This window comes from Lemur catta, chromosome 14 (genome assembly GCF_020740605.2).
Source record: "Lemur catta isolate mLemCat1 chromosome 14, mLemCat1.pri, whole genome shotgun sequence".
Lineage (NCBI taxonomy): Eukaryota > Metazoa > Chordata > Mammalia > Primates > Lemuridae > Lemur > Lemur catta.
The window spans coordinates 63,298,049-63,317,732 of NC_059141.1; the positions used below are offsets into that span (position 1 = coordinate 63,298,049).

The window sequence follows — 19,684 nt, forward strand, 5'->3', positions numbered from 1 at the left end:
ACCCTCCTGAACACGGCCACATATGCCCAGGCCTTGTCCCACGTGGCCTCCCTGAAAGGTGAGTTTCAGCTGTGCTGGCGGGCGTGGCCTCGTGGGGACGGTGGAGATTGTGTGACCCCCACGGTCTTGGCTCGGGGCTCCTCCTCCTGTCAGTCACAGCCAGGGCCACAGACGCCGTCACTTTCCGCACATGCGATCTTGTTTGACTTCTGCAGGGTCACTAAGCGTTGTTCCTCCCAACAGGCAGACACAGGGCCCGGAGGAGCTTGCTTCAAAAGTGAGCACTCAGTGGTCACGGGTCCCTGCCTCCCCTTAGGAGCAGTTTCAGGTCCTAACCTGCAGCTCATGGGGAGAGGACCCCTCCGGATGTGCAGCTGGCACACTCGCCTGCCTCTGCAGCTCCTGGCACCGGAGGTCTGAGCCATTAGGATTTGTGGCCCAAGATTTGCTCTCTTCTCAGTGGCTGTTGTCTCCTGAAGGATGGAAGTCGTTAGGGATGTTTTGTCAGGCCCAGAGAGATGAAGCACTGTGGGGCTGTCCCTCGGGGGTTCCTGGGGCCCGCCCAGTGCCTCCCAGTTCCTAGCCCTACATGTGTTCTTCCAGCGATGGGGCAGGAACAGGGCTGGGCCTGAGTGGGTCTGGGGAAGCCAGTGTTAGCGCTGCCCTCGGGGCCGGTCTGTGGGGTGGGGTGGGTGCAGGTGCCGGCTGTAGGCTGCTTCTTTTTTTTTTTTTTTTATTTTTTTATTTATTTCAGCTCATCATGGGGGTACATAAGTTCAGGTCATATACATTGTCCTTGTCCTGCCCATCCCCCCGAGTCAGAGTCCCAAGCGCGTCCGTTCTCATTCTCCAGACAGTGCGCCTGGCACTCATCATGTATTCATACCTCCATCCCCTCCCCCCCCCACCTCCCCGAGTCTGCACCTTCAAGCATGACCATTCCCCAGAGGGTGCGCAACGCACTCGTCATGTAGGCATACACCCATCCCCTCCCCCACGCCCCGTCTCAGTCTGATATCCAATTGGTATCCTTCCCCGATGTGCAAATATTTAGGTGATGATCAGGGAAACCAGTTTTCTGGTGAGTACATGTGATGCTTGTTTTTCCATTCTTGGGATACTTCACTTAGTATAATGGGTTCCAGCTCTCTCCAGGAGAACCAAAGAGATGTCGAATCATCGTTATTTCTTATAGCTGAGTAGTACTCCATGGTATACATATACCACAGTTTACTAATCCATTCGTGGATTGATGGGCACTTGGGTTGTTTCCACATCTTTGCGATTGTGAATTGTGCTGCTATAAACATTCGGGTAGGCTGCTTCTTGATAATAGAAGTAGGAGAGATGCCCTTCGGGTGTCTCCTGGTGTCCTGTGCTAGAGTCTGAGGTCTGCCCGGGACAGTGTCCCTTTCCTGCAAGGTCCCTCTCCCTGTCCGTCTCTCTACACACACACACACACACACACACACACACACACACACACACACGCATGCACAGTGTGGCAATAATCTGCATTGCAAATGTGGTTTCTGGAGGCAGCAGGAGGACATGGAGTCCCCCTAGGGGGTGTCCGGGAGCAAGGAGGAAATGCATTCTAGTTTTTGGGAACAGCATGTGCAAAGAGTGCCAGGCGGGGGTGAGGAGGAGAGCCAGGCTTGTGTAGAGAAGGGCTGGTGTGTTGGGTGCCCACAGGAGAGTGCCGTACTGCTGGCTGGGAGGGTAGGGGGGCCAAGGGCAGCGTGTGAGAGGGAGACAGAGCTGGGGTGTTGTCTCCCACGCCATGGGGGTGCTCCCAGCTCTGACCCAGAACAGAAGCTGGGCTGGCAGGAGGGGCTGGTGCTGAACTGGGCCAACTGGCCTGAGGGTATGTGGCCCCACACATCTGTCTACCCCTCCTCTTTCTCCCCTTTCTCTGTACTCCCCTCTGTCCCCTCCCTAATCCCTTCTGGCTAGACTCTGACCCCCTGGCGCCTGCCCTGTGCCTGCCTCGATGGAAACATACTTTCCTTTGCTGCTGCCTTTGTTGCCTGGGGCTTGGGAGTGCAGGGCCCTGTGGAGGAGGCAGAAATCCCAGTGTGCTCATGAAACTTGGGTGCATCTTTGTGCACTGTGGGGGCCCTGCTTGGGCATCCTGCCACAGCCCCATAAGATATCCTTCCTGACTACAGTCAGGGATGACAGGCATGTCAGGCCTGTGACACACTCATGTTTCCAGATCCAGGCGGGTTATGAGTGAAGTGGGCATGTGTAGGCATGGTCTTTTCTGCCCCAAATACAAATGAGCTCTTGCTCACTTTTCTTGGTCTATTTGTCATTTTCCTACTTTTGAGAAAGGCGTGGATAGAAGGCACATTTCTCCACTGTTAGAAACAGTTATGCAAGGAGCGGTGCTGAGGAACACCTAAGGTTTGGGTTGGGCAGAGGTGGGCGGGCGTGGTGGTGGCGGGTGGGCTGGGAGCACTGGCCCATTGCAGGGTCAGCAGTTGCTCACGCCAGCTGATTGTGGCCAAGTGGGAATGTGGATGCGGGGTCGTCAGGATGGCTGAAGTTTCAGGAGTAGCCGGAAATTTGGATTTTTATTTGAAGTGTTCCGTCTTAGTAGTTCAGGCTGCTATAGCAAAGTACCACAGACTGCGTGACTTATAAATAACAAAAATGTATTTCTCACGGTTCTGGAGGCTGGAGCCTGAGTTCACGGTGCCGGCAGAGCTGGGTTCTGTCAAGAGCCCTCTTCTGGGTTGTAGAGTGCAGACTCCTCTCTGTGGAAGGAGAGCGAGCTGCTGGCCTTACAAGGGCACTAGGCGCATCCACGAGGGCTCCCCTCATAACTTACTTCCTCCCAAAGGCCCCACCTCCGCCTACCATCACAAGATCCCGACATGCGACTTTTGGGGGGACACAAGCATTCAATGTCATCTTTTATATGTCGCCTCCAAGTCTTTGGGCCAAACTGGCACATCCTTGGTCAGACCTGCTGGGGACTGCTGTTTTGTGGCCCCACACTGGGCTGCGAGGGGGGGCTTTTCTGCTGCCCCCCATCTCTGCATTCAGACGTCCTGCATACAGCCCCACCCCCAGCAAAGTTCTCCTCCCTCGGCTCATCCTGACTCCTTCACAGGCTCCCCCGCCTGACCCCCTGGGCCCATTCCACCTGACCACCTGACCTCTCTGAGCAGTTGGCTTTTTAATCTCTGATGAGCTAAGTTGTGCTGGAAAGGGAGGCAGATGAGCAATTATCAAAAACCTGCTCTGCGCTCTGCCAGGCCGTCTTCTGTCATAGTCCTGTTTGATTCTCACGGTCGTGTGGTCAGCATTGTAGGAGGACACAGCGAGTGAGTGGAGCTGGGATTGCTCTGAGATAAAGGCTGATGTGGGTCAGGGTAGCTTTGCATTCTAAAAGCATCTACCCCATGTGGTGGCACTTCCGGTATCCCAAGCTGCCAGGCTCTGGGGCTACCTCTGAGTCAGCACAGCCTTGTGCTAATCCATGTGGGCTCGGTGGCCCTTGGAGGTGAGCTTGGGGGACTCTGCCCCATGACTCTGGATGACAGGTGTGTTCTCACTGCACAGCCAGCTTCTAAACACTCCCCGGGTTCAATGCTTGACTGATTTTCGGAACATGTGTTGAGTGGTTTGGGGCCAGGACAGCTTTCTGTCCCTTGCAGCCCAGTCCTGTCCTCCTACGCTTCCTCAGGCTGCAGAAATTAAGCACGTAGCCCAATCTAAGCCTGGGAAAGGAGTGACCCCAATTTTTTAGGGCCTGGCTCAGTGCTAGGAGCTCTGGGCTGTGACCCCACCTTCCTCACCTCCCCTGCACCCCAGAGGTGGCTGGGCAGAGCTGCTGGATGGACCAACTCTCTTTTTCTTGGGCCTGCATGCTGCTTCCCAGGGGCTGCTGGCCAGCTAGGGGACACCTCAGCTGTCTGGGAGGCACCACCGGTACTGAAGGTGCCTGACGGGGCTCTTCTCACAAATGGGAAACTGAGGCTCAGGGAAGGGAAGGTGCTTGCTCATCATCACTGGTTCAGCTGCTGTCCAGGATCCCGCTGTGCCTCCCTCCTTGCCCAGCATCATCAGACACCACATATTCATTCGCTGCCTTGAATGAGCACCTGTAGGGGCACAATGAGCAGCCTTGAACCCCGCCTTGCTTCTCCCCAGCAAATGAGGACAGCTGTGAGACCACTGTGGAGGGGTTTGGACTCACCAAGGGCCACCAGAAACCAGGGCCCCTTCCAGTCCAGAGAGCCCAGCCCACCTCTCCATGCCTGCGGCAACTTGCAGCTGACCCAGAAGAAATGAATCAAAGGCAATTTCAGCTCGCAGACCCAAACCAGCGCTGGTCTGCTTCCCCAGGCTTTGTGGTCTTACTGGGATCATACAGCCCTGGACTGAAGACAGCAAATTTCTCTGGGTAGGGCACCGAGGTTCTGGCCCAGTGCTAGATGCCTCCCAGGTGCATGGATCCTCCCTATGACGGCTGATCCAAGCCACGCTGGCCTGCACTGCACCGACACCCGGCCAGGGTGGGAGGCCAACACAGGGTGCCCAGTGCCCCAGGGCAAGACCAGTCTTACCAACAAGCAAATGGAGCCCCCACTGAAGAGTGTCATGCACAGTTACAAATTGGAGAGCTCTGGCTGAGTGTCCTGGGCCTTTGGTTCTAGGCATGGTTGCGATGGACGTGAAGTCCTTGTCTTGTACATACTGAGAGAGCCTCCGGGAGAGTTTGTGGGCTAGCTTAGGGGTTGTGGAGTTTGTTGACTTCCTCAAGTAGGGACCCTCGATATTCTTAGGTCCTCTAAAGTAGCTTTATGTGGGTGTTCACTTACCTGGACATTCTTTGGCTTTGAACGTTTTGTGAAACAGGAGTGGTCTTGAAAGGCTCCCTGAGCAAGTGGCACCTGAGGGAGGAGGAGGAGAGGCAGGGCCGGGTCAAAGGCAGAGGCATGCTCTAGGGGCCCACACCGGACTCTCAGAACACCACGCTGCACGGCCATCACCACACCGAGTGGGTGGACAGCTGGGCTGACAGCACAGTGACCGCTGCCCAGAACAAGCCTGTGGCTGCTTCTTCCTTCCAAGGGGAACTCCCATGACAAACTCCCTGGGGCATCCAGGCCTGCTTTCCTTGTCTTTGGGTCATGGAGGGGGAGGCGTGCCCCGGGAAGTAGGAAGGGAAGCAGGTCTCCCAGCTGCTTTTCTGAGCTTTGGCACACAGACTGCAACATGGGCAGCATAGAACTCTGGGTTGTGGTTTTCATTGGAAATTAGAGTGACCAGTTTTCATTCCTTGAAATCCCTGTTGAGGGCAGGGGCCTCGGGTCCAGGGCAGCTAGAGAGCTGGAGAAGCCGAGGTTGGGTGGGAAGTGACCACTGTTCTTGGAAGTCCCGCGGCTCAGAACTGCCACAACACACACCAAGCTAGGCTTGGTGGTTCTGCCGCAAGGGCAGGCCAGGAGGACGAGGGCAGGGGAGCCTCACCCTCTGCTGCAGCGTGGTCATCCTGTGCCGGGCGCGCTCTCTGCTGCCAGCTGGGTTTGCTCCATACGGCTGAGATGCAGCTCTGGGGCCAGGAGCTGGGGTGCCAGTGCGGCAGGCTGGGTGTTGGGGTGTGTGGGGTGGCAAATGCATGGGAAAGATGTGGCTTTGAAGGTCGGCAATGGGGAGCCAGGGAAGGCTGGGAGGGGAGGGCGTGGCAGCCCCTCATGGGCAGGAGGTCGTGGCCCTCCCAGTGAGGCTGGCCAGACAGAGCATCCACAGGTGCAGGTGTGGCAGCCCAGCCTGCAAGCGCCCCAGGAAGGCCCCGGGATGGACGCTGGGCTGCCCCCGCCAGGGAGTGAGGCAGCTGCTCCCTCAGGCCAGGAAGCTGCCCAGCAGGGACCGAGCCAGGGAGTGCAAAGCCAGGCACTTGTGGGGGTTTCTCCTTTAGTTAGCGAGCGGCTGCCTGGCACAGTGGTTTCCAGCGAGGGCCTGCCCAGTGGGACCCCTGTCCTTCCATCCTCTAGCCACGTGAGTCCTGAGCAGCTCGCTGAAGCCCTGTACCTCTGTCTGCTCGTCCGCAGAGTGGGTGACTTGGTCACAGTAGGACTGAATTCACGAGGCCGCATGGAGAGAACACGAGGCCCTCAGAACAGTGTTTGGCACGTGGGGGCGGCGCTGACTGTCCTTAACCATCTGCCCTCGAACACCAGCTACTGCTAACCGGAGTCCGCCGCTCATTTCTAGCTGTGGTCCCTGCATCCCATTCCCCTTTAAAGGACCCAGTAAAACGTCAACTTCTCCCATTTCTCTAAACTGCATTGCTGCTGAAATTCACCCTTTCCTTGTAACCCCTCCCCACAGTCCGGTTTTTGACAATACTGGGATGTCCTTTACCGGACTCCTGGCCAGGGCTCCCTGGGGCTTCATGCGGTGACGTGCCTCGTACTCTGGGGTGGTCAGAGAAGACCGGTCCTCGCCAGGCAGGCGTGTTTCATTATGGGGTGTTCCCTGGAAACTCTCAAAGAAGACGACAGCAGGACCCTACCCTTGTGCAGGGAGGATTTGCGTAACAATAATGGCTGTCCACAGGAAAGGCCATCGCCACACAAAGAATTTTCCTGGGCTGTCTTAATGGCCAGCCTTGCATCCACAATTCATTAATGCAGAGGAGGTTATTAATGGGCAGGGAGGCCTTGGGTTTGTTCCGGGGAAGTGCTGGCCACGGGCCGGGCGGGTGCGGCTGGGCACAGGAGAGCCACAGCCAGCGGAGGAGGCGCTGTCCCTGGTGCACTTAGCGGGGCTGCCTCTAACCCGTGCTTTGCAGAGGTGGAAAATAATTACAGCTGCCAAGGGAGAGCTTCTCACTGTGTGCTCACACCTCGGGGGTCACAGCCACTCCGCTGCACTGGGCGGGGCAGCTGGCTGGGCTGTGGCATCACAGCTGGCCTTCCCAAATGGGAGGGGCAGCCTGCTGGGCACCGCGAGCATGTGGGCCCTCAGTCCCTGGTGCAGCTCCCTGGAGTCAGGCCTGAGGTGAGAGAACAGCAGCGGAACAATGGAATAAGGCCTGAGCCCTTCTTCCCTCCCCTCCCGTCCCCTCTGGAACCCGAGATGGCCCCAGGCAGTCCCAGGTGAGGCTCCGGCTGGGAGGAGTGTGGAGGCAGACAGGTTTCAGCTGGAGCCTGGCTCCATTGCCCGGCTGAGGCCTTGGAGGCTGTAAGGACCAAAGGAGATGCTGTAGGTTGCGCATGTCACAGGTGCCAGCCTGCAGTGGGTGCTCGATTGGAGTGGCAGTCCCGGCCCTGCACCGTGTGTATGAGGACAGGGGGAGGTGATGAGCAGGGTGGCGGCAGAGAGGCAGTGCTAGGAGGGGGTCTGGCCATGGCCTTCCCCAGGGCAAGACCCTTCGTGAGCCAGGAACGCACCCTCCCTGCTTCACGCCGGCCTTGGCCCTCGGGCTGTCAGGCCAGGCCACAGCGTCCAGCCTCTGAGAGCGGCACTGGCCGGCAAGCATTTGCCCATAAGGCCAAACTCAGAGCCAGAGCCCACCTGCTCTGAGCCCCCTGAGAGCGTCTTTCCCCTATTCCTCCTTAGGACTTTTCCCTTCGTGTTGTGATTTTAAACATCTCAAAATTTTTTAAAGATAAATTTTATAATGGTTTTATTGTGAAATAGAGTAGAATTCATTAGAAAAATTCACAAAACATGCCTCTAGAACTTACTGAATGGTTTTAAGCCCCTCTGCTACCGCCTGGCCTGTACCGCATGCGCCTGTCCCACTCAGGTCACTTTTCCTCCCCTGAAGGACAGCACCGTGCTGACTTCGCGGTGAGATTCCGGAACACTGCACGGCTGGAGTGCTCTTGGCATGCGTTTCCAATTTCAGACCTTTTGGAAAAGATATTTTGGAATATTTACGTTATATTTACTGGTTGAGCATCCCAAATCTGAAAATCTGAAATCTAAGATGCTTCCATGAGTATTTCCTTTAGGCATCATGTTGGTATTCAAAAAGCTTTGCATTTGGAGCATTTTGAATTTATTTCAGATTTGGGATGCTCAGCCTATTGTTTAGTTTTGACTTTTTTGAGTTTACACACACATATATACACAGTGTACATATATACAAGAAATATACAGTGTATATATATAATGGAATCATACAGTATGTATTTTTTGTGTCTCAGCATTATGTTTGCAAGATTTATCCACATAGTTAGGTTTAATCATAGATTCTTTATGATATTCTATGTACATGAGCAGGTTATCTGTAAATAAAGACAGTCTGTCTCTTCCATTCCAATCTTATAATTTCCTTGTCTTATATTGCTGGCTAGAACCTCTTATACAGTGCTGAATAGCAGTGGTAGTAACAGGCATCCTGGCTTTATACTATTTTTTAAAAAACAGCTTTAATGAGAGATAATTCACACTCCATAGAATTCATCCAAATAAGCGTACAATTCAATGATTTTTAGTTTATTCACCAAGTTGTACAACCAATCTCTAAAATCAATTTCAGAACATTTTTTTTTTACTCCATACCAGTTAGCAGTCACTCCCCCAACTTCCTCAGGCCATGGGAACCCTGAATCTACTCCTTGTCTTTATGGATTGGAGACATTTTGTGAGTGCTGTTGTGGATATGTCACCTGAGTAAAATCATAGAGTCCATGGTCCTTGTGACCTATCCTCAGCTTTGGTCTCATGGGGAGGCTCTCAGGGTTTCAGAGTTGTGTTTGCTGCCTTTTTTATTTTTTAAATATACTCTTTAGCAAGTAAAGATATTAATATTTTCTTAATTTTCTAAGAGTTTTATTTTAATTATTATTTTAAAAATCATGAATACGAATGAGTGTTGAATTTTATCAAATACTTTTTCTGCAGCTGTTGAGATGATTGTGTGATTTTTCTTTCTCAGTGTATGAATACCATGAATTTTATTGATTGATTTTTTAATGTTAAAACAACTGCACATTCCTGGAATAAACCCAAATTAGATGTGGAGTGTTATCCTTTTTATATGTTACTGCATTTGGTTTGCTAGTATTTTCCTTATGGTGTTGCATCTGTGATCTTTGGCCATGATTTTCTTTCTTATAATCTCCATTCCAGGTTTTGGTATGGTTTTACTTAACTGTGGTTACCCCAAAACTTAGTATGATAAAACAGCAACTGTTTTATTATCTCTCATGTTCCTGAGGATTGGCCGGGCTCTGCTGGGCTGTCCTGCTTTTGCTTGGTGTGTCCCAAGCTGGTCTGGTACATACAAGATGATGTCACTTATGAGTTTGGTGCTTTGACAGGGAGGCTGGGAGCTCTCTCTCTTTCTCCACATGATGTCTCCATGGCTGGCTTGGGGTGGGCTTGGATGGTGTTTGGGTCCCAAGAGTGTAAAAAAGGATGCCAGGCCTTCTTAAGGCTTACGCCCAGAATGGGCACAGAGCCACTGCTGCAGCATTCTGTTGATCAAAGCCACTCACAGGGCCAGCCCAGACTCAAGTGGAGGACCCTGCACAGGGTGTGCATACCGGGAGGTGTGGCCCATTGAAGGCTATCTTTAGAGACCTATGGCTGCAGGTATCAAGGATACTCTGGCCTCGTGACATGGGTTGGGGTGTTTGTTTTTGACCCCCCTTACTTCCAATCCTGACTATATGCACATTAAGGGCACTGACCATATCCAGTACACCTCTAGAACCTTCTGAGCCACCTATCGTTGCTTCAGCACAGAGTCTGGTGCAGAGTACAGCGCAGTGCGCTTTGGGGAAAGGAGTAGAGGAGGTCGTGCTGCTCTGGGCCTGGAGGAAGGGCCTCCCTGAGGAGACTGGGGATCTCGGCCCTGGCCCTGCACTCTTGGCCACCTGCTGGACTCCAGAAACCTCAGGGCTCTCCTGGTCTTCATCAGCACCCACCCTTTGCTAGACTCTGAACCAGGGGCTGAGCATGAGGAAATGAATTAGGCTCATCCTGATCCCGAGGGGCCGTCAGGCTGGGGGTGGGCTTGGAGGGAGCACAGGCCAACCAAGAACGCCAACTCAGGTGGCACTGTCACATGCTCTTGCTGAGGCAACAAGGGCATGCCAAGTGCGGGACGCCCAGAGGAGAGGGGACTCTTTCTCTGCAGGAATGAGGAAGGCTTTGCAGAGGAGAAGCCCGAGCTGGGCTTGAAGGAAGCCTGGGAGCTGGGCATGGAGACAGAAGGGAAGAGAGAAGGCGTGACTTGGGCACGGAGCCTGGCAGTGCTGCTCCCCCTCGACACTGGGTCACCCTGGGGCAGACCTCAGGCTCCTCCCCTGTGAACTGAGGATGGTAATGGCCATACCGGCTGGTGACTGTGTGTCTGTACCTGGTACATCCAAGTCCAGTACATGCTGGTGATTGTTGTTAGGGTCCTAATTTTGAGGCCGAGAGGTCACTGGGATCTGCTGAGAGCTTGGGTTTGGATCTCTGGGACAGAGGGTTGTGTTTTCTGCAGGCATTTACTTTCCAATGGGAGAGGCTCCCGGCCGCCAGGGCGCAGTCACTGAAGTTCAAGGTGTGTGGGTAGACACGGTGCTCCAGGAAAGAAACACAGCCCTCCAGGGGCCACTGGCTGGTTTCTGAGGGTACAGGCATTTGGGGATCAGGGGACCTGAGGGGACAGAACATGGTTATTGTGGTTGGGTCAACCCTGCCCCTCCATGGCTAGCTGACGTGAGGAAGACAGGGCTGGAGAACCCAGCAGTCAGGATTTGTACAGACTGTCTTGTATAAGGACGTTACCACTGCTTCTCCAGGGCACCGTGGGGAGACTAGGGCATGGAGAAGAGCTAGGACTGCCCAAGGTCACACAGCATGAATGTCGGGGGAGGACAAGTCAGGGACCCAGGTGTACCTCCTCCCAGTCCCCACACTCTGTATTGATTCTGTTCCTTTGACAGGCACCTGCTGTCATCCTCTGTCTTGAAAAACTGCAATTCGCTTTCCAGAAGCCATTTCCTATGGGTGCTGATGGGTTTGGCCTTCCTGCCAATCAATGGGGCTCTGGAGTGCAGGGAGCTGAGCTTCTGGCTGGGGCCAGAGGCAGCAGCAGAAGCAGCCACTTGAGCAGAGCTCTGGCTGCCCTGGAAGGAGGGAGGTTCATGTGAATTGGCATCTGACTGCCATGAACACACATCCCTGGCTGTGCTGGAGGTCCTTGGATCTGGGGGTTGCTACTATTATTTCTGCAAAGACATCCAAGCAGAAATAGGGCACTTGCACTAGCCCTGAGATGGCCTCACAGCACAAGGCTCTGGCCAGGAGGGTCAGCTGAGTTGGCTCCTGTCAGTGAGTGTTTGTTGAGTGAATATGTAATGGTTGAGAAAGTGAACTTACATATATTAGGTGAAATTAAGGGAGGGGTGGGGCTTAGGGTCAATTCTACCCAAAGACACTACAAAATTAGCCCGGGGGTTCGGACATTAATTAGGTTGGATAACTTTGTTATGATCAGTTTTTCTTTTCATGGGGTGTTGGGAAAGCTTAGACTCGAGGAGATGGCAGTTTTGAGGAGCTAAAATGTGCCAACTCAGTCAAGACAGACAGATTCTCCTTCCCTTTGTCCTTTCCCCAAATATTCACTGAGCATTAACTTTGTACCTAAATGGGACAGGGGTGCGGGATGAGATCGTGGGCATGGGGTGGGCACACAGCGAGTTTGGGAGCAGAGGTCTGCAGAAAACCAAACACAGCTCATGGCGAAAGGCAATAAAAACCCATAAAACAGGAGGAGGGGAAGGTACTTCAGGAGTTCCGTGGTAGGAGACGACGTGTCCGGGTGTGGATGTGGACTTGTGCATTTGATTACTGGAGACCACACTTAGCTACAGCAGCTAGAACTGTGTTTAGATCTCTGGGCGTCTACAACACTCCCTCTTAAGCTGCGGCGTGAAGGGTAAGGAACCGGCGCTAGGGCTCACAAAGTGCGTTCACTCATTTATTTTACTACACAGCAAAAAGAAGTGAACTATGGGATTTGTGTTAAACGTCTCATAAGCCCAGGTAATCATTGCCTTGCTCGCCTGGGTTACCCTTCACCTGATCGTGCGACAAGAAAGCAGCTCGCGCCCTCCTCGTCACCCTCCTCGTCACCCTCCTCGTCACCAGCATGGAGCTCATGGAACTTTATGATGAAAATGTGCTACTGGCAGAGACCAGACAGCACTAACTTAATTTTTCCTGTCAGTCTCGGTAGGAGATCAATTAAACTGCCAAGGAGATCAAATATTTCAGACTGTATTTATTACATTAAGTATTTATGTTCAGGCCAAGCCTTTAAAGCATGATGTCATATAGGAATGGAGGCCGATTAGATCAATTCAGCAAAATTCGCTGTAACTTAATGGAAATCTAATTGTGTGTTTTAATTTAGTGTCCAGGAGGTTGTATGTTCTCCAAACAAAACAATCCTCAGGCTGCATTTAAGGACCAGATGGCTTTGGCATAGATTTTGGTGAGGCGCAAGTCAGCTGGGCGAGAGGGCTGGAGCTGTGGCCTTTTGGGGCTCACAGCTGGAGTTGGCCACAACCCACGTGAAGGGACTCATGGCTTTGGTCCTCACAGAAGGAGAGATGGGCGGGGTGCTCCTGGTGACTTTCATGCACCCTCAGCTCCAAGTTTGCTGTGGATACCTCCAGTGCGGGCTGAGGCCATTAGCTGTCCTTCACCGGGTGCTGAGGACATGGTCTTTGCTCCTTGGTAACCTCAGCGGGACTCTGCTCTAAAGGAGAACATGTGTGTCCCCATCATCTGAGTAAGAGGAGTCAGAAATCATAAACCACAAAAAGGACACCCTTTGTATGAAGGTAATAGCTAGTCAGTTTAGAAAAAGTAGAAAATACAATAAATACAAATCAAAAAAATCATTCATAACCTTAACATCAAGAGTTAATCACTATGAATCTTTTGATATTGGAATATCTTGTCACCCATTTACAAATATATATTTATTCACATAGATCTCCAATAAATATATTTTGTAACTTATTTATAAATTAAAATTTATAAATATTTTCTATTTCTAAATAAATTTTTATTTTATATGATTTACATTTTACACGATCCCATACGTGCATATATGTATGCACTACATATATATCTTAGTCCGTTTGGGCTGCCATGACACAATACCATAAACCTGGTGGTTTATAAACAATGGAAATTTATTTCTCACAGTTCTGGAGGCTGGAAAGTCCAAGATCAAGGTGCTGGCAGATTTGGTGTCTAGTGAGGGCTGCTCTCTGGTTTATAGATGACTGACTTCTTGCTGTGTCCTCATATGGTGGAGACAGAGACAAGGCAAGTCGGGGTCTCTTTTATAGGGTCACTAATCCATGACAGCTCTGCCTTCATGGCTGAATCATCTTCCCAAAGCCCCACCTCCCAATACCATCATCTTGGGGGTTAGGATTTCAACATATGAATTTTTTTTTTTTTTTGAGATAGACTCTTGCTTTGTCACCTGGGCTAAAGTGCCAAGGCATCAGCCTAGCTCACTGTAACCTTAGATTCCTGGGTTCAAGTGATCCTCCTTCCTGAGCCTCCTGAGTAGCTGGGACTACAGGCATGCGCCACCATGTCCGGCTAATTTTTTCTATTTTTAGTTGTCTAGGTAATTTTTTCTATTTTTGGTAGAGACAGACTTTTGCTCTTGCTCAGGCTGGTCTCAAACTCCTGAGCTCAAGTGATCCTCCCGCCTTGGCCTCCTAGAGTGCTAGGATTACAGGCATGAGTCACCTTGCCTGGCCAACATATGAATTTTTTTTGGGGGGGGTGCACAAAATGAATATGCAGCATGTATGTGTATACACATATACCAAAATGGGATCGTGTGGAATTCCTGTTTCTTAACCTGTTTTTTAAACTTAATATTTGAAAAGTGTCTTTTCCATGGCACTAAATATACTCCTATAATTTTGTCATAGCTGCAATGTGTTCTATATGGGTGACTGTAACTTATTCAGCCAATTCCCTGTTATTGGGCCATTAGTCTATTCACAGTTTTTCATTGCTATATGCCACCCTGGTATGATGTCCTTTGTAGCTAATTTAATTTTTAGCCCATTCATGATGATAGCTTTTTGATAGATTAAAAAAAAAACAAAAGCAAAACCAAAAAATACTCTGCTACTCCCTTCTAGAGCCCCAAGTCTGAAAATCTAGTAATTATGAAAGAAGTGGGACTTCTGTTTGGCTTAATCCTCAAAATTGTCTTGGCAGAATAAATTACTCTACTTTTTGGTCAGATGGGAAAGTTTCACTGAGGAACAAGCTGTGAAAAAATGTAGAAATTGTGCCCAAGACCGGGAGGGTGGGCAGTGCCAACGAATGGCCACCGTGAGAACATGCATGTTGCTCCGGGTTCTGGCTCCTCCGGGGACGCTCAGAGCAAGTCGGGCTCCTCCGCCTGTCGTTGAAGCGAACTGGAAATCGGAATAAGCTGTGAATTATGGCTTAGCATTGCCCTTTAATTTGTGTGGGGCTGTGGAAATAATGACCGAGGATTTAGTAGCAGGTGCTTTGTAGCAGTCATCCCACAGGCAGGTGTGTGCAGCGGAGGAGAGGGGTCCCGCGGTCAGCCCCGAGACACCCCTCCTGCCCCCCAGCGCCACCGGCGCTCTGGCCCCACAGCCGTCCTGCTGTCGCCCAGGCAACAGGATTTCCACAGTGACGATTCGGTTTGGAGTAGACATTTTCTAAGTGTTTTGTCCCCCCCTGATGTAATAAACAGGGGGTGCTGAGCCTCTCTCGTGCCAGCTCGGCGTCCCCATCCCTAATGGCCATGGGCTTGGTGTGGCTTCCAAAGCCCTGTCAAACCTCCTCTCTTGCGACCCCAGGCCCCACTCTGTTGGCTGCAGCCGTCCTGAGGTGCTGCTTTGCTTGCTGCAGCTCTCGGTGGCTCCAGGTTACTGTACATTTTGAGTTTTTTGGCTGTGTTGTACAATTTTGCCTCTTTTCTCAGCACTCCCTGTCAGCATGTCTGCCCTTGGCAGCCGTACTTTTTCAGGTTCGTGGCAGTCTGCTCAATCAGACAGCTCACGCTGGAAACACACGCAGAAGAATCTTTAAGCATCGGTGAGGACCTTGAGCAAACTTTCCATGGGCAAAGTGCGTGGGCTTTGGGGTCTGGATTTTCACTTAGCACCTGTTTGTAAGTGAGCCACATGGGGAACCACAGAGGACGCAGCTCCATTTTGTCACTTTGGGTTCTCAGTAGTGTTTTGGGTCCATGAAGTTGTTTGCGCAGGTGGCACATGGAGATACCTGGTGATCTGTTGGTACTGTAAGATCTCTGAGAAATCAAGGGTTAGTTTTATAAGGATCCTATTTGAGGAAATCATTTTTCTTCTTTGCTAAAAAATGGTTATAGGATTTAAGGGAGATGCTGGTTGTTGGGCAATTTAAGTTAATACGTGTATTATGTATGTGCCCAGCTCACTGTAGTTTCTATCCCTCTCCTTTATTCCTTAAGGAGGTGACAGAGGTGTCTATTGATGGCAGACTGAAGGCAGGGTGTTATGATCACAGAAGGGAGAAGGACTTTACCCTCCCTTTTTCTGTAGGTTCTGCCTCTGTTAAGGCAACCCACACCCCAATGGGGTCATAGGGAGCTTACAGTAAAGTCGTACTGACCACATGCTCTACTGCTGGATCACATCTCCCTTTGGGCAGGTGGGCCCTTGGGATAGATCACAGAGTTTACACATTTCCCTGTTAATAATCTCAGTAGATTTGTCTCCTGTTAGCTTTTGCTCTTGTCTCTTGCACAGATAGCCTCTCTCTGTCTCACCTGTATCTCCATCCTGGAGGGATGCGTCTTCCATGTCCTCATCCAGGTCAGGGAAGGGCAAAGGGAAGCCCCTTTGGCACCCTCAAAGACCTCCCTTCAGCCTGCCAATGGCCCATTTGTCACATTCCTGGATGTGGCTGTTCAGATGTCTGTGCATCCACTCACAAGCATTGGCCCCCTTTGATGGATGCTTTAGCTGCAGTCCAGGCTCGGGCTGCCAGTGTCAGCTGTGAGCCAAAGGGTCTTGGCCAGTGTGCATCGCTCAGGGTCAGCCCTGCTGTGGAAGTCCCACCCAACCGGCATGGGCTGGAGGGAAGTGTGAAAACTGTCAAAGGTGCGGCAGGTGGGGTGGCAGCAGGGTGTCATTGTCACAGAGGTGTGAGGCTGAGTGTGTGGGGGGTGGGCCTGAAGGACCCTGGAGTTCCTCACTCGCTGGGGAACCTTGTGTGGGTTCATCTCTGATCACTTTGCCCTGAACAGTTGGCCCGTACAGTTTTGTTTAAAAAATGATTTTATTTTCTTTTTAATTATGGTAAAGCACACATAACATCAATCTTCCCATCTTAACTATTTTTAAGTATAAATTCAGTCGCGTTAAATACATTCCCATTGTTGCACAACCAGTCTGCCGAACTCTTTGGGCTTGCAAAACCGAAACTGCTCCCCCGCTCCCCTCCCCCGGCCTGGCCACCACCGTCCTCTTCCTGTCTCTGGGACTCTCACTGCTCTGGGTCCCTCACCGAAGTGGAACCCTGTGGCATTCGTTCTTTTGTATAATAACCGGCTTGTTGCGCTCAGCACGGTGTCGTCAAGGCTCATCCATGTTGTGGCGGGTGTCAGAATTCCCTGGTTTCTGAGGCTGAATCATACTCCACTTTGTGTATATTCTTCACAGCTTTTAATCCCAGAGTCCTTAGCTTCTTCTGGTCCTCAGTTTCCCCATCAATCTGGTGTCGTGCGTATGTGTGGGGGGCATGAGCTAGGCCATGGGCACAGACTCTTCTCCCTGCCACAGCCTTGGTTCTGCGAATTCATTTATGTCTCTTAACCTGCAAATCTGGGTTCTGAGGGCCAAGAGTATAGTTATGAGTCGCTTTTTTGGGGTCCCACTGCAGGCGTGTCCTGGCAGGTATAGGCTCCGGGGCAAGGAGGCTCTGTTACTACTGGGTCTGGCAGGTGGTCAGTCACCACCGAGTCACAGAGCATTTAACTCAGCATCGGATCCTTGCACTTGAGCAAGACCTTGGCAAGAGGCAAGAACCTGTCTCAGGACAGGCCGAGCCTGTGGACCGTGGCCCCTTCCAGGTCCCTGAAGCCCCGGCCCCTGCCAAGCTCTCTGACCTTCAGCACGTGTGTGGCTCTGGGCTCCCCAGCCCCCCGAAGCCCCGCCTCGGACATGCCAAGGGGCTGTTTTTAGCCGGTCCTCTTTTTAACATTCATTTAAAATTAAAGTTATGTTTCTAAGTTTAAAAGAACTTCATGTTCATTGTAGAAAACCAAGGAAAGTTCTAAACAGACACAGAGAGGAAAATACAAGTTGGGGACCAGCATTCTTAATAATCTGTTCTCTTCACACTGTAGGTGTGGAGCTCACTACTGAGCGCCACTTGGGAGGGGAGACAGGCCCCCCGGGGGGTGGGTCCCAGCCCTCAGGAAGGCCTGGGGCTCATGGTGCTGACATAGACATCGTTCCCAGCAAAAACTGCAGCTCCCTGCAGGGCACCTCTGCACGATTGGTGTTAGTGTGTGGCTGTCTGCGTAAGAGCCACCAGGGGAAGCGGAGCAGCAGGACTTGGGATTGACCGAATGCACACCAGGCTAGAGGCCAGGCAGGCGTGCAGGCAGCGGGCGAGCTCTCACAACCCCTGGTACGCCCACTCAGCCTGGCGTCAGCTGCCTGCTGTGTCAGCCCCTCAGTCATAATCAAAGCAGGAAGCCACGGGGCATTTAAACCTCCTGTTATACTTCAGGAGAGCAGAAGGGCCACAGAAGGTTCTGGCCCCAGGTCTGCAATAAACTATGCAAACAAGAGGCCGCAGTCTCCTCCTCTGGAGAGGGGGAATAGGCAGTGCCCACCCCTCGGGGCTGCCTGCTGGGGATGGTCAAGGTGAGTCTCCTCCTGTCTCCCAGCGGGCTGGGCAAGGAAGAGAAAGATGCTCGGATGTGCTCGAGGGGAGAGGAAGGTGCCTGGTATTGGCACTGCAAAGCCTGTCCCCGGGAAAGGACGGTGGGGACTCCTCTGCTGCCAGCAGAGCTGGTGCTGCCGCAGCTGCCCCTGAAGCCTGACCTCCAGGAGTGGGTGCCGGTCTGGGTGGCCTCCCAAGGCCCAGTAGGCACGGGCATCGAGTCTCATGATTACTGCCCCTTGGTGGCCCCAGGGAAAGTTCCAGCCCATTCTCATGTGGCAGGACGACAGCCCAAAGCCCATCTGAAGCCTGTGGGCCTGTCCAGGATGGCAGGGGACGGGGGAGACAGGGGGTGCTGACCTTGGTAGGGACCTCAGCCCTGGCATGGGGCCCCTGCAGAAATTCTATGGCCATGCCGTGCGTCACCCCCAGCCAAGAGGGGATGTGGGTGAAAAGGGTTAATCTGGGCTTGGCACTGTGCTAAGCACTTTCCAAACTCATTGCTTCAGCCTTCTCAAACCTGCTAAGGACACCGTCTGGCCATAAGCAAGACCTGTTCATTACATGGTTAGGTGCAAACAACTCAGTAAGCATTTATGTCTCAACAACTTAGTAACCATTTGAAAACTAATACTTATACATTGAAAGAAAAATGATACTTTTATTTTTAAGTAGCCACCACTCTTTTCTAATGGGCTCACGTGCCTGGTAAGCTGCATGCAGCTTTTCTAATCTTGGATCACACTGGACGCCACCACCCACGTTCATATTCCAGGTGGAGTTTTGTGAGGTGCCTGCGCAGTCCAGCTTCACGGAGACGTGACACTGTGGAAAGCAACAGGGCGTGGTCTCCCGGGGAAGCCGGCACCTGGCAGCCGTGGCTGGGTCTCCCCGCAGGGCCCCTGCGAGTTCTTAGGGTGCCTCGGCGCATAGTTTGGGAGCGAGGGCTGCTTCAGGAGAGCCTCCTACTGCTCGGCGATGGAGGCACTACCCCACGCTACAGCAGCAGAGGCCACGGCCCAGAGAAGCCAAGTTATTGGCCTAAGGCCACACAGCTGGCTGGAGAGGGAGCTGGGCCTGGCCAGGTCTCCCTGATGCTCAGGCTGTCCTCTGGGCTATCAACCAGGTCCCTTGATGGGCTTCTGTATCTGGAACAAAACGGGATCTCCTTCAGGCCCCAGCCCCTCCCTAGCTCCAAGAGACAGACGGTGGACAGCGATGACAACCTGTCCTTTTCCTTCTTCCAGGGGGCCCGCTGTGCTCTTGCTGTGTCCCAGACCCCATGGGGCTCTCCTTCCTCCCCACCTACGGCTGCCAGAGTAACCGCACAGCCAGCGTGGCCGCCCTACGCATGAAGGCCCGTGAGCACTCGGAAGCCGTCCTGCAGTCGGCCAACCTCCTGCCGTCCGCCAGCAGCAGCCCCGGCCCCGCCGCCAAGCCGGCGCCCCCGGAGGGCAGCCAGGACAAGACCTCTCCCAGCAAGGAACAGAGCGAGGGAGAGAAGAGTGTATGAGAGTCCAGAGTGCCCTGCCCGGCCTGCCCTCCCCCAACCCCCGCTTCTCCCAGCCTCGGCCCCCACGGAAAACTCTCTGCACAGCCAGGAGAAGCCTGCTGCCCCAGGGCCTCCTTGCGGACCCAGGTGGGCGAAGTGAGACCCACAGCACGCTTGTCACCCAGAGAGTCCTTCTGGAGTCCCGCCACTGGGGCTGCATTGTCCTGCCTTCTTTGGAGACAGGTCTCGATGGGACTTGGTAGCAGC

General features: G+C 52.6%; 1 protein-coding gene across 1 annotated transcript in view; it reads left to right on the top strand.

The window, feature by feature from the left end:
- DRGX (dorsal root ganglia homeobox) overlaps positions 1–19,438 on the top strand; it is a 28,714-nt gene extending 9,276 nt beyond the window's left edge. The window contains exons 6-7 of the mRNA XM_045568223.1: positions 1–58; positions 19,173–19,438. The exon at positions 1–58 is cut by the window's left edge and continues 55 nt beyond it. Coding sequence (XP_045424179.1) covers positions 1–58; positions 19,173–19,438 — 324 coding nt within the window. The remainder of the gene's footprint in view (positions 59–19,172) is intronic.
- The last annotated feature ends 246 nt before the right edge of the window (positions 19,439–19,684 follow it).